General features: G+C 41.4%; 3 protein-coding genes across 3 annotated transcripts; 2 read left to right on the top strand and 1 right to left on the bottom strand.

The window, feature by feature from the left end:
- Positions 1–596: 596 nt before the first annotated feature.
- On the top strand, positions 597–2,678 carry LOC143446607 (mitochondrial import inner membrane translocase subunit TIM50-like). Its single transcript, XM_076946364.1, has one exon. The coding sequence runs from the start codon at positions 732–734 to the stop codon at positions 2,262–2,264; it is 1,533 nt and encodes a 510-aa protein (XP_076802479.1). The 5' UTR covers positions 597–731; the 3' UTR covers positions 2,265–2,678.
- Positions 2,632–7,781, top strand: LOC143446543 (phosphatidylinositol-3,5-bisphosphate 3-phosphatase MTMR8-like). Its single transcript, XM_076946247.1, has 13 exons — positions 2,632–2,771; positions 3,076–3,260; positions 3,364–3,455; positions 3,578–3,733; positions 3,890–4,031; positions 4,109–4,232; positions 4,307–4,439; positions 4,911–5,020; positions 5,253–5,428; positions 5,729–5,929; positions 6,170–6,334; positions 6,587–6,753; positions 6,901–7,781. Exons 1-13 carry the CDS (start codon positions 2,748–2,750, stop codon positions 7,398–7,400), a joined length of 2,175 nt encoding a protein of 724 aa, XP_076802362.1. The 5' UTR covers positions 2,632–2,747; the 3' UTR covers positions 7,401–7,781.
- A 78-nt stretch (positions 7,782–7,859) lies between these two features.
- On the bottom strand, positions 7,860–13,210 carry LOC143446377 (serrate RNA effector molecule homolog). The gene is made up of 21 exons (XM_076946023.1): positions 13,034–13,210; positions 12,711–12,902; positions 12,350–12,450; positions 12,150–12,229; positions 11,968–12,077; positions 11,285–11,454; positions 10,982–11,139; positions 10,734–10,835; positions 10,533–10,662; positions 10,340–10,372; positions 10,204–10,256; positions 9,904–10,058; positions 9,749–9,830; positions 9,512–9,679; positions 9,241–9,426; positions 8,989–9,083; positions 8,768–8,916; positions 8,602–8,705; positions 8,285–8,528; positions 8,104–8,206; positions 7,860–8,037 (listed from the first exon to the last, which is right to left on the bottom strand). Exons 1-21 carry the CDS (start codon positions 13,141–13,143, stop codon positions 7,959–7,961), a joined length of 2,604 nt encoding a protein of 867 aa, XP_076802138.1. The 5' UTR covers positions 13,144–13,210; the 3' UTR covers positions 7,860–7,958.
- Between the last annotated feature and the right edge of the window lie 87 nt (positions 13,211–13,297).

Raw genomic sequence — 13,297 nt, 5'->3', positions numbered from 1 at the left:
AGGCTTTGATCTGGCATATCTCATATGAGCATGTTATGACGTTTTACTATAGCAATGATCTATGACATTTAACGCCTCATCCTGGATTTCAGTGCAGTTTTAAATAAATCTTAGACCCTAATAAGCTTTCCCCGGACCTGACAAAATGATAAAAGTTGAAGACAGGAGACTTTATGAAGTCATACATGCCCATATGCTGTACTGTATATGCCTAATTTCTTCTTGATAGTTGTTCTACTGTGATGGCCATGCTAAATTGATTTCAGCTTGTAAAGCCTTCAATTTGCAGAGAATGCGATTTTAGATGCTTAATTAATTTTCAAAAATAAAAATTCTATTTGATAACAAGTCAATAAATAGTATTACATTATCGGCATGGAATCTGCATCTAATAACATTTCAAAGTGGTTTTAGACCAACCAAGTAGAGATTCAATGCATATTAATAGGTTTCATTGTCAAGCTTTATATGCAAAGGAAGCATTACCGGTATAAATTTGTCTCGTATACCAACTTTGCAATTAAGAATTTTGGAAACACCCAACCCAAGTTCTGCCTTGTAATTTAAATTGGGTCATCACTCTATTGCTTAATATCACTTCGCTTATTGTTGTAGGTCATATTTTTACAGTTGTTGTAAGCAGCCATAGGTTTATAAACTGAACGTATGTTAATAAAATCAAACCACTGTAGGTATTGGTTGTAAACGAAGCATTTCATTCTGCCTTCGTAATGGCTCTTCGCTTATGGACTAATGGCCTTGGTAACAAGCCTTGGAAAAAAGTTACGAATTGCGTGCGTCATTTCGACAATTCACAGTCACAAGACAAGTCCAACAATCTTGATAAAAGGAACATATCTAAATGCGTGACTCCATCAACCACAACTTTACTGAGATCATTAACTTCCATAAAACAACCAAGTATAAAACTGACCAACGATTTTGTTGATGGTAACGTAGAAAAAAAAGGCAAAAATGATCTTACTGACAAAGTTAATGAACTTCTGATGCAGAAGAGGTTAGACATCGTGCCCCTGTCTGAGTCACCTCAAGAACATTTTTCCAGTTTTAAAATATGTGAAAGGCGATCATCCAGTTTATGCTCCATACCATTGCAAGCTCAGCGGAGAAATTACTCCACTTCATCGTCTGCAACATCTGATGGCACTAACTCTCCAGATTCTTTAGAAAAGGAAGGTAATATAATGCAGGAAAATGTGAAGAGAATAATGGAAAATGCCAAGGAATTCTCGAGTAATACCAACGAGGCACAAAACGAAAAAGAAGACGATTCTTCTGATACAAAGAAAGATGGAAATGAAGAAAACAAAGAATCTGCATTTCTGAGAAGTCAGCGGTACGCATCATGGGTCTTGCTAGGTACAATTGGTATTGGAACACCGCTTTTCATTTTGCAAAATGGCGGCCCAAAGATGGATGAATTTGGTGATGCTATTCCAGATGAGTTTTCGGACTCGCCAGTTGTGTTGGCATACATCAAGCGTTCTTGGGGTGAGATTAATATGGTTAAAAGAGAAATTATTGAGCCATCATCTAAAAAGCTGTTACCTGATCCTTTGCAAGAGCCGTACTACCAACCTCCATATACGCTTGTTGTTGAGCTGATGGACGTATTTCTACGACCAGTTTATGATTCTGTTACTGGATGGCGCTTTAAGAAGCGTCCAGGGATTGACTATTTTCTTTCCCAGGTTGGTCCGCCATTGTTTGAAGTTGTAGTTTTTACGAGAGAAACAGGGATGACAGCATTCCCACTGATTGATTCCATGGACCAAAAAGGCTACATCATGTACCGCTTGTTTCGTGATGCTGCAAGGTACAAGTCGGGATTTTCTCTCGGAAACCCTTTCAATGGGGAATTTCCCAAGCTTGACCCATATTATCAAAAAGACTTAAAGTACCTTAATCGTGATCTTAAGCGTGTGATTATGGTGGACAGCGACAAGCGCGCGTTTGAAAGGCAGCCGCTTAACGGGCTTTGCCTTACCAAGTGGGACGGTTCGTCAAACGATACTGCTCTGTATGATCTTGCCGCCTTGTTACGAACAATTGCGACCAGTAATGTAGACGATGTTCGTCCTGTGCTCGGACATTATTCTCAGAGTGACAATCCTCTTGAAGCCTTCAAGCAAGCGCAGGCTAGAATGCAGCAAGATGTGCAGATGCCGGTACGAAGCAACATGCCGTCCTCATTCTTTCCTGGCGCCAGCAATGCTGTATCTTCTTTTATAAAGAGGCGTTAAATTGCATGGTTGTTGAATAGATGCTTATCTGGCTTTGTCGAGGGCTGTATGTCAGTCGTTGATCAACCTGATTCCGCGCTCAATGAGTGCAGTTACCTTGTAGAGCAGGTTTAAGATCAGTGTGCACTGTATTTTGTTGGTTGGTGACTCTTCTATAACATGGCCCTCTGTGTCTGTCTATTTATCTATACTCCACTACGCTCCGATTCAAGATTCCGATGATTACTTTGTTTCATTTATTGTGACATAATCTGACATGTTTCATATAGTTAAGTTGCACTCTTTGTGGAGATGAATTTGAACTACAGACTGATAACTTGTTAAAACAAGTTAGCAGAAACACAATCACATCAATGAATAAATTTCGTACCTATGTTGCTTTAATTGTGTTGCTTATATTGTGTTTAAATCCAGGTTGGAAATTAACTGTTAAAACAACAAGCACTATTCTGCATTGTACACAGTTGATGAGAAGTCCACGCGATGGAGCATATTAAAACTCCAAAGGTTTGCTCTTTAAAGTAATTTTTTTTTAACAAACTACCCTTATAAATATATGTATCATATGGTAATGCTATGACAAATGTATGTATGATGCTAAAGCTTCTGTTTGACTATTTTGTACAATGTAAGCTACTAAAGGTACCACAGTGTTAAACTCAACAAAGTAATACGTAAATCAAATTGCATCATCCTTTCCAGAGTAATTATCAACTTCCTGTTAAACACGAATTTAAAGTCGTGCAAAGTCATCCCATTTTTAGGTTTTTCTGCATTAGCTCATTCATAATTCATTTTTGTTTCTACCCAGGTGGGAAATGTGCGTTGGTTAGACAACCATTCACGCAATTCCACTGAGGGCACGCTTTACTTGACGGCCACCCATCTTATATTTGTCGATGTTCAACGAAACAAAGAGACTTGGATTGTCCACACTCACATCCAGAGCGTTGAAAAACTCAGCATCGGTCAAGCTGGTTCCCCTCTTAGAATAAGGTAAGTAATAAGCATATTACAATCAATTTCACGTAAATAATAGACCTGTTTCCTTAACTAATCAATTAATCAGTTGGTGACTGTTGATTGTTTCGTTAACCAGGTGCAAAACATTTCAAGTCCTCACATTCCTTATCACACAAGAACGTGATTGCCACGACCTTTACTCTTCTCTGCTTAAACTCTCCAAGCCTGGTAGGTTTGTTAACTTGTTTGTCATGTAACAATTGGCATTACTTTGGAAAGGGTTGTCATTATTCAAGTCTAATAATTTCAAAATAATGCCTGTTTAAAACACACATTATATTTTATCTCAGTAAAAATCGATGATTTATACGCGTTTTCGTACAACCCACGAGGGGAGCAGCTCTCCCAACAGGAAGGTTGGGATTTATTCTCCTTGAACAACGACTACATGCAGATGGGTCTCCCTACTCGATACTGGAAAGTATCGAGGATCAACAACGAGTTTGGTGAGCAATATTGCACTCCCTGCATCTGTGTTTCCTTAGTTTTATGCTCTTTGACGAGGTGCAATAAAAATACTAATAGAGTGTCCTGGTAGTGGCGATAATACAGAATGGAAAACATCAAAGTCATACGTGGTGTGGACAGATTGTTTTGTGCAGGTTTATGTGACACCTACCCGAGACTTATCTGTGTGCCCTCCCTTGCAACTCCTGCGTTGTTGATGGGAAGTGCGGCATTTAGGAGCAAAAGAAGACTTCCTGTTTTATCTTACCTTCATGAAAACGGATCAGTAATTGTGAGGTAACAGACACTTTATATAAGAGATTCAAGTGTGAAATAGTTTGTTTTAATGTGCATTGTGATGTCATAAATTGCAGGTGCAGCCAACCAATGGCGGGTTTAAATTCTCGATCAATCGAAGACGAAGCTTTTGTAGATTTGATTCGACGATCTAAATCAGGACCTGATGACTTCATGTACATTGTCGATACCAGACCTATGGTGGGTGTCGATAATTTTCTGAACAGTCATTTTTTGCCGATTTGATAATTTCTCATCATTTTTGTCTCAATTAGTTGAATGCAGTCGCAAACCGAGCCCAGGGCAAAGGTTATGAAAACACCGATCTTTATGAAAATATTAAATATCACTTTCTCGGAATCGAGAACATTCACGTCATGAGGAACAGCTTGAACAAATTATTAGATGGTGAGATTATGTTGAATTTGGCCATTAGCCATTCGTATTTCTGTTTAAGCAGCCTAACTAGAAAAAAATAGGCCAATAGCAAACTATTGCTTAAATTTGCATTGAGTTGTATATTTTCAAACAGACGTGTCGGGATAAGCACCTTCAATGCTGCATAAAGCATGTAGTAAACAATTTATGTAGTATATAGAGCAGGGGTTCTTAAAGTATGGGTCGCGACCCAAACATGGGTCGCGGAGGGTCAGAAAATGGGTCGCGACATGTGACATAGGTGGGTCGCGACATAGGTTAATATAATATAATATAGGTCTATAGGACATTAAAATGGGTCGCGACATAGGTTTGGGTCGTGAGGTGATCATGAAACTCAGATTTGGGTCGCGCTCAAAAAAGTTTAAGAACCGCTGATATAGAGGGTAGTCAGCCGTAGTAAATGTAACTTTATTTCCTTGCTGTGCCTCCCTACAACAGCATGCGAAGATTCAACAAATACAGTAGGTGCTTGGCTGGAGGCAGTGAACAACAGTGGATGGTTGAAGCACGTGCACAATGTTATTCAAGTCTCAAGGTTCATTGCTCATGTGAGTGCACATTACATTGCTTCTATGGTTATTGTCATAATGCGATAACTGTATGAATGGCGCCAACACAGCACATTCTTTCATCTCTCATCTCGAAAAATTATTATCGATTTATACTCGGATAAAGGATTTAATTTGCGTTTGGTCACGAAGATAATTTGGCAATTGTTCTACGTTGTATTATAACCCAAAAGGAACTGTTGTTGTGGTACATGGCAAACTTTGTGCACAGGCTGTAGGTAAGGAGAATCGTAGCGTCATGGTGCATTGCAGCGACGGATGGGATCGAACAGCACAGACGTGTTCACTTGCCGCCATCATGCTTAATCCCCACTATAGAACCATTGACGGCTTCCTTGCCTTGGTGCAGAAGGAATGGCTGCATTTTGGTCATAAGTTCATGCACAGGTGATACAGAAATTGCAGCATTTGTTGTTATTAGTGATAACTGATTTGCTATTATCAGTTTTATGTCAACCGTTTTACATTATCTTAAGCTGATTATTTTAAGGAAAAAATGTTGGTAGTCAATACACACACCACACCCCAGTTTTTATGAATTAATTGAACGTGAAAATATTGCTGACACTTGTTTCTTTTGTGTTAGATGGACACCAGGATTTAACTTCTAGCGATTGAGTTTATGAATTAGTCACGCCACTAAGTTCATAGCAACCGCTTTTCACCCGATATTAATCTTTTATCCAGGTTGGGTCATTTGGATGGAGATCCCCGAGAGGTTTCCCCAGTCTTTACTCAGTTCATCGATGCTGTCTGGCAACTGATGAGGTTGTATCCGTGCTCATTTCAATTCAACGAGCAGCTTCTCTTTGATCTACACGACCACGCCTACTCCTGCCAGTTCGGAACATTTTTGGGCAACTGTGCTAAAGACAGACAAGTCCACAGGTAGACCATTGCATGTTGGAAACTTTTACTTGTAAGTCTGTGTGATGTTGAACACAATTAAAGGCAGCGACCGTTCTGTAAACGTCAAGTTTTTGTTTGTGTTTACTTAATGAGTGTTCTTTCAAATTAATGGTGAATTTTTAACTGGTGACAAGCAACTTGGCTAGCAAGCTCACTGATTAGTGAGTTAATCACTTAATCGCCAATTGCTTCATTAACCCAATCATATTCCTGGCTCAGTCTCACGTCCCGAACCTACTCTTTGTGGGGTTGGATGATGAAACGATTGAAATCATACACAAGTCCACTATACCACGCTGTAGAGCAACATAAACCAGAAAACAAACTGCTTCTCCCGCCGAAATTGCCGCATTGCGTCAGGTTTTGGAGAGCGATGTATAATAGGTGAGATAACAACTTCATCCATGTCAAATGAAATAAGATGAGTTCCAATGTTGGGATATTTGGCTTTGAAATAATGAACTCAGCTTTAGTACAAAACTACTCGTGCCTGTGCTGCAGTAGACCTGAATACTCTTACAAAAGCAATTGTGCATCAAACTCCAGTATATGGCTGGACGGTGTAGGCTTGGTTGAAGCATCATAGCCAATTTCTAGTTCTTTTTTCGTTTAACTTCAAAATTGCATCATCGACAGGTTTGACAAGGGCTTACATCCCCGGCAAAATGTGACAGCCATCGTCAAAACATTGTACGATGAAACAGCAAAGTTGACAAACGACGTTGCCTCGATGAGAAAGCGTCGCAATCAACTTCGTCAAAAGCTCGGCTTCGAAACCCAAAAAAATGAACTGACACCTCAAGGTGTGTATTGTGGTTGATAATTACGTTCATTTTGACAACGTTACAAAATATGCATTCGTCATTACTTTATGAAATGAGCTCTATCAAATTATTCCAACAAAAATTTTAAAAGTTCTGCATCAAAAATTTCAAAACATTCTTCCCCAGGCGACGTCAGCCCAATGTCAAGTCCATCGCACAAAGCCACTACACTGAGGTCCAAGTCCCCAACTCTGGTGAAGATTCCACGTAGACCGGCGAGCACTGACGATGTTCAATCTCTAGCGCCACCGCAGGCTGAGCCACAGACTCTTCGTCACGCCGTCCACAGCACTCCTGACATCGCGTCCATCTCGTCCAATAAGAAACCGTCGGTTTCGATCGGTGGTGCTTTGGTCCAGTCGTCTGACCTAGTCGTCTCATTTTCAACCCAGTGCCTCTCCGATAGTGATGAGGAACCAGTTGCCAATAGCAACAACGTGGTGACAGAGAAGCAGCTGGAGAGTGCACCGGAGGAACAGCAACTTCCTAAGAGGAAGATTCTCATCCCGGATGAACTCGCTGGCGGTCCCGATCACGAGGTTGAGATTCCAGAAAGTGGATGGGACTTGATACAACACGAAGTCCTCGACCCGTCCGTCAATGGCGTTGTCGGTGCCCCTTCGTAAATCTACCGCCTCCATCTAGATTCTAGATTGATTTTTCATTTCGCAGCGTTAATAGCAAAAGTCTTTTCGCCGTTGTTGTTATTTATTCAAGTGCCCGACTTAAAATCAATCTCGTCACGATATCAAATTTGCAGTGGTTGTTGACTAGATTGGCGTTACAATGTTGATTATGGTATTTTTTTGCTTTAAAATAGTATTCATTGAAGATTTGACGTCGTAGCCAAAGAAATCCTATTTTTTCTTATTACGAAGGTATTTGTTAAAATTCTGTGTGGATGCCGTATCAGAAAATTTTTCTAAATCGTTTCATTCCTTCACTTTAGACTTGATTTATTTTGTTACCTAGTGCAATAGCAAATATTCAATAAATTACAAAATGAACATCAAGACCTGCTTTATCTGAGTCACTGTGCACACAGGATTAAAAAGACTTCACAGGCAATAGTAAGAGAGTAGTAACTTGTTCAATGTTGGTTTATTTCACAGAGTATGGATTATGGACGCAAGACAATGATCGATTCCAACACAGGCGTGTTCCTGGAGCACATCAACGTCATCTTAGAAGAAGTCGGTATCATCAGGAGCATCAAGGTCCTGGTATCCAACAATTGGACGTGAAGAGAACGGGTCACCGCCACTGGTAATAAAATCGACATTTTCAAAAGATTATCAAAAACGTCGTCGACTTTTCACCTTTCCTCACCTGGGTCTCATATCTCTGCCCTTGGGTGGGTAGGTTCTCCCCCCATTGCCGTATGGGGCCGGCGGCCGTTGATGGAACTGCGGTGTAGAGAACTGTGGCCTGCCTGGAATAGCAAGAAAAAATTTCGTTTAATTAATCGGGCCAGCCTGGAAATTCCCCTTGAATTGTAATTCGTCAATACCTGGGTCCCCTCTAAATGGTGGGGTTCCTGGAGGAGGACCAAATCCCCTCCCCGGAGGTAGTGGGGGGTACCCCGGTCCACCCTGTGGGTGGGGTGAGGGGGCCGATTTAGGGGCTTGCCCCTCCATTGGCCCAGGCCTGCGCGGATCCATCAGGTAGTTGTTGAAATAGACGACCTCCTTCTTAACGGCTTCGATTTTCTCCGCATGTTTGTTAAAAATATGCTTGCGAATGTAGTCTGGTCCCTGGGGAAATAGATCATGGTCTTTAAACGAACAGGCTATTTATCAGTCATAGACCTGCGTATAATCAACAAACCTTGAACTTTTTGCCACTGAGTGGACACAGCCACTTGTCCTTGCCCAACTCCTGTGTGTTGGAAGTGATGAATTTTTCCACCTCAGATTCCACATCTTTCGGACCTAAACGTATAATTTTGACGTCAGAAGCTTGCATGACAAAATCCCTCGATCTCAAAACTCACCCAATTTCTTTGCTTCTTCCTCGGTCAATTTATCTTTAAAATTGAGAATATGAACAAGCTTGTCGTTGAATCGCTTCTGAAATTCGTTGATGTCAGACTTGGTCAGCATATTCGGGGGAATTGGGCCCCTGGCGTGTACGATGCCGCACCTAAGACACAAGGATGTGACGAGTGCTGTCAAATTTAACTCAAATCACCGTAACATCATCATCATCACCGACCTGTTTGGCATCTCGTCCTCGCACGGGTACTCGCTTGCATTGTAGTAATCGACTGAATGGACCACGCGGAGGTAGTAGAGCAACTTATCCAAGACCTTAACAAAGACAAGACAAGTTTGTCACAAGACCTGCGGTTGCTCCCATATTGCAGACATTTCTTCTCTTCTGACAACACCAGCCAACGACTGAACTATGGTCAGCTAAAACTTATGGACAAATTGCGTTGGTGCCACCATCGCACAATTCTTTCACCTTGACCAGTTTCACATCTCGAGTTATCTTCACGACGGGAGTCGTCTCTCCTAGATCTTCTCCTTCCTCCTGCACCTTCTCCCCGAGCAACTCTTCCTCCTCGGCGCTTGTCTCATCCACCAGGAACTCCGAGATGTTCTTCAGCCACGGATTCTCACTCTTCGTGTCATCAGACTCCTTCGATTCCTTGAAAGGAAAACTGAGTTCCAAACGCCGCCTCCATTGTATGAGATGCAAGAAAAGGTGTATCCATCATAACCCGGTCACAAACCTGGGAGTTCCCCCACAGCTTCCACTTGGTGTCTAGATGCATGATGAGACGGGCGACGTTTCGGAGATCGTTCCGAGCGCACGTTGAGTGCTGAGCGATGCCCGAGATTGGGCGAACTCTTCTCGAAAGGTCACGATTTACCACCGGGTTCAACTCGAGGTCACGCAGCTGAAAGAAAAAAAAAAATCAAATGAAAAACTGAAAAATCAGCAAAAAATACTGAAGTTGAGAGATTACTCGTAAATTGTTGAGGTTCCAACAAATGTCCTTGATATTGACGCTCCTGTCAAACGTCACCCAGCATCGACGATAGAATCGACTGCAAAACAATAGTCACAACATGAAGAGGATGACCGCATGGAGTGATAATTCTCCACACAACAAGGGCTTACTTTCTATCCTCCAGCGGATGAGAAAATGCGACTCGGATAAATCCAGGAAACTTCTTGCACAGATTTGCGATTTCAGATTTGGTCACTGATGGCGGAAGATTTCTCATAAAAATTGAATGAGTTTTATGCAGAGCACGAGGCTTGGGCACGTCCACCTGCAGAGTTATCGGCTTAAACTTTATTTACACGCACTCCATCAAGATAAACGTGAATTATTCATTTAAGACGAGTCGTTTGAAATGTACAAGACCAAGCTATCATTTTCACTTCAACTGCATGACATCCGAGATATCTACGCACCTCCCCATCCTCTGGCTTCTCCTCATTCTCTTTGCTCGTTTCATTCGATAAATCTGAAGCAAATGAACCATTTAAAGTCAGACAAAGCGAACAATTTGGGATAATTAGAACACAACAGATGCTGGAGAAAACTCACCTTCACTTGGCTCTGTCTTCTTATCTTCCACTTCTGTGGATGGATGGAGAAAAATTAAAAAGCTAGTAACCGACAAGCAACTTGCAAGTAATCGTTTGTTTACATCGATTAAAAAACAATCAAGTTGTTTATTGACTATTTTATCATTGACACGGAAATAATGATAAAAGGTGGGAACATCAGGACGACTCACTGGCTGCATCTTCTTGATCAGATTCGTCGGATTCTTCGCTCGACCCGGCATCTTCGTCGTCATATCCCATGTATTCCCGATCTCTTTTCTTCTTCTTGCGTGACTTGCTCTCTGCAGCATCAGCTGGCTTCTGCGGAATGAGAAGGCAGACTGAGCGAGGTTTATTCGCTGCTAGATGTACATGAAGTGATGCCGACCCACCTGTTCATTCGCCTCATCTCCAGTTTTGTTATCGACCAACTGCTTGTAAAGCTGTGCTTGCTTCTTCAGCTCGTGCTGGGATTCGCTCAAAACAGCTGGTTTCTGCACAAGTAGAATATATTAAAATAAACTCTTTTCATATCATAAATAGACAACGATCTGGTTACTAAATCATGCAATCCCAGAACGACGTCACTTCTAGCTTCGTTCAAGTTTCATGAAACTAAACTTCAAAAAATCAAACTCACGGTCATTCCAGCTGGACCACTTGCGCCCTCAGTTTTGTCACTAGATGTCTCAGTCTTTCCTTCGGCGGCTGGTTTGTTCATTTCGGCTTCGAGAAGAGCGGGATCCATTTCGAGAACTTTAAGATCATCTGCATTACCACCCTCCATCAGAATCACTCCTGCAAATGCCGCAACAAGACATTCGATATTTAAGTTGAGATGCGAAACAAACATGAGTTTTTTCCTCTAACCAGTGAAACCGGTAACCATGCACAAGTTATTTCAAGCTACACCCATGTGGAATATTAACGAAAAGTTTCGCACCGGAATCTAAAACTTTGACAATTGCAGCCTCATTTGCCAAATCAAGATCAACTTCGTCAAATATGCTCAGCTCAATCATCTGCTTGAAGACATTTGCCCTCCACCGGATGCAGGTTTGTTCATCGACGAAACGCTTCTCTGCGTCGTCCGGATGATATTTCTCTTTAAACCTTGAATAATTATGGCAACAAAGATTTGATTTAATATGAAACTGCCATCTATGACAATTCACTGCATAAATTTCTTGGTCTCTTCCAGGCAGTTATAAAGCAACATGAATTGTGGCAATTAATAAAAAAATTAGCAATGATGCAAAAATAAAAGGCACTTTTTAAAGACTAATCAAATTACCTTCATCGAACCACCAACAAAACATGTATTTACTTTTCCCTAATAAAAACCTAACTGACTGGTCAGAACACGATTTACAATGAACCAGAAAACAAAATGTTCATGTATTTTCGATGTCTAAGCCCCTATTCTAGTAAATCAGAATACAATTTTTGCTGCCATAATATGCCTCAACTGAACTGACTGCTTCAAGACAATAAGGATAAAGGTTTTAGTTGGATTTACGCTGGAGATAAAGTCCAGAAACCTGCCAATGCAAAGTGATTAACTGGTGCGTACAAAACTTGGTCTTCTAAGCAGACACAATCAAAGTATTCTGACGCGGAACTTACCATTCCTCATCCTTGTGAGCAACAAAGAATTCCTGCAGTTGTTGACGACGGAAGCCAATCTTGTAATCGGTGTATTTTGTCACCGCTTCTTCGTCTGTTATGTCATCGCTCTAAATTGTTTTTTCTCTGATTAGAAGCAACCCGTTAATGTTTCATGCAAGTTAAAGTAACAGATGAGCAACCTGCATGTTCAACCACTGCTTGAACGTCATCATCCTTGCTCCAGATTGCTCCATATCCATCGGATGCGGGCCCCGATCACCTGATAAAAATAGGGACTTGTTAAGATCATGTAAGTGAGCAACAGCCAACATCTGAGTAGAGGTTCATACAAAATAGTCACACAACACAAAAGTGATATGAAATTTAACAGAATAACCACCTTGTCCCCATTCGTCTCGGGGTGGGAAAGGGGGACGGCCGCCAGCTTGGTCCCAGCCTGGGCCACCCCATCCTCCTTGTTCAAATCCCGGTTCAAACGGCCTGACAAAAAACATGTAATCAATCAGTTTCCAGTGCTTTATCAGAAACATAGACATCATATCTATTTGTTCTAAACACAAGCACCATCTTGTGACACGTTTTTGCATTTTGACGAAATGCGTCAAACAAAGTGCACGGTCAATAATTAATAATTTATTCATGAACAGTACAAGCAGAAAGGACCACAGAGATAAAACAATGTAAAGTGCACGAGCTATATCATACTTTTAACAATAGAGAAAACATAGACATCATATAACCTCATTCTCTTCCTTGCTCTCATGTCGTGCTCACGGCCGGGACTGAATCTTCGCTTCATGTCAGGTGGAGGCGGCGCGTAGTCTGGCATCCTCCTTCGGTGCATCACCTCTCCTCCCGGCATCGGACGCATTCCTCCGCCTTGCTTCATCTCACCAGCTGGCATCCCTGACGAGTTGTTCCACCCACGAGGTCTGGAAACGAGATCATTAAAAATCGTGTGGGCTTCATCACTACCTACTGCTGTTGATGATGCATCTTTTTAAATCATGATGTGCTTTGTTTGATTTAGAAGATGTTGGTCGAAAAATATTGAAAAATTCACCTTTCTCTGGGCCAGTCTCTTTCTCGTGCTCGTCTGTCAAATTGGTCACTTCGTTCACGCTGGAACTTCTCCCGTCGTTGTCGGTCATATTCATCTTCACTATCACCCATATTTCTGCAAATTAATTGTTCCTACCAAGACTAACTTAATAACACTTAAAAATTTTACAAAAGCTATGCGGCTGAAAAAGAAATATCAAGCATTCCAGTACCGAAGTGCTAGCTCTAAGCTAAACCTACACCGGAAAATTTACAATTTAATTTC

Source organism: Clavelina lepadiformis, chromosome 1 (genome assembly GCF_947623445.1).
Source record: "Clavelina lepadiformis chromosome 1, kaClaLepa1.1, whole genome shotgun sequence".
In the NCBI taxonomy this organism is placed as follows: Eukaryota; Metazoa; Chordata; class Ascidiacea; order Aplousobranchia; family Clavelinidae; genus Clavelina; species Clavelina lepadiformis.
Note: the sequence above shows the minus strand (reverse complement) of the source record. Positions and strands in the feature narration are given on the sequence as shown.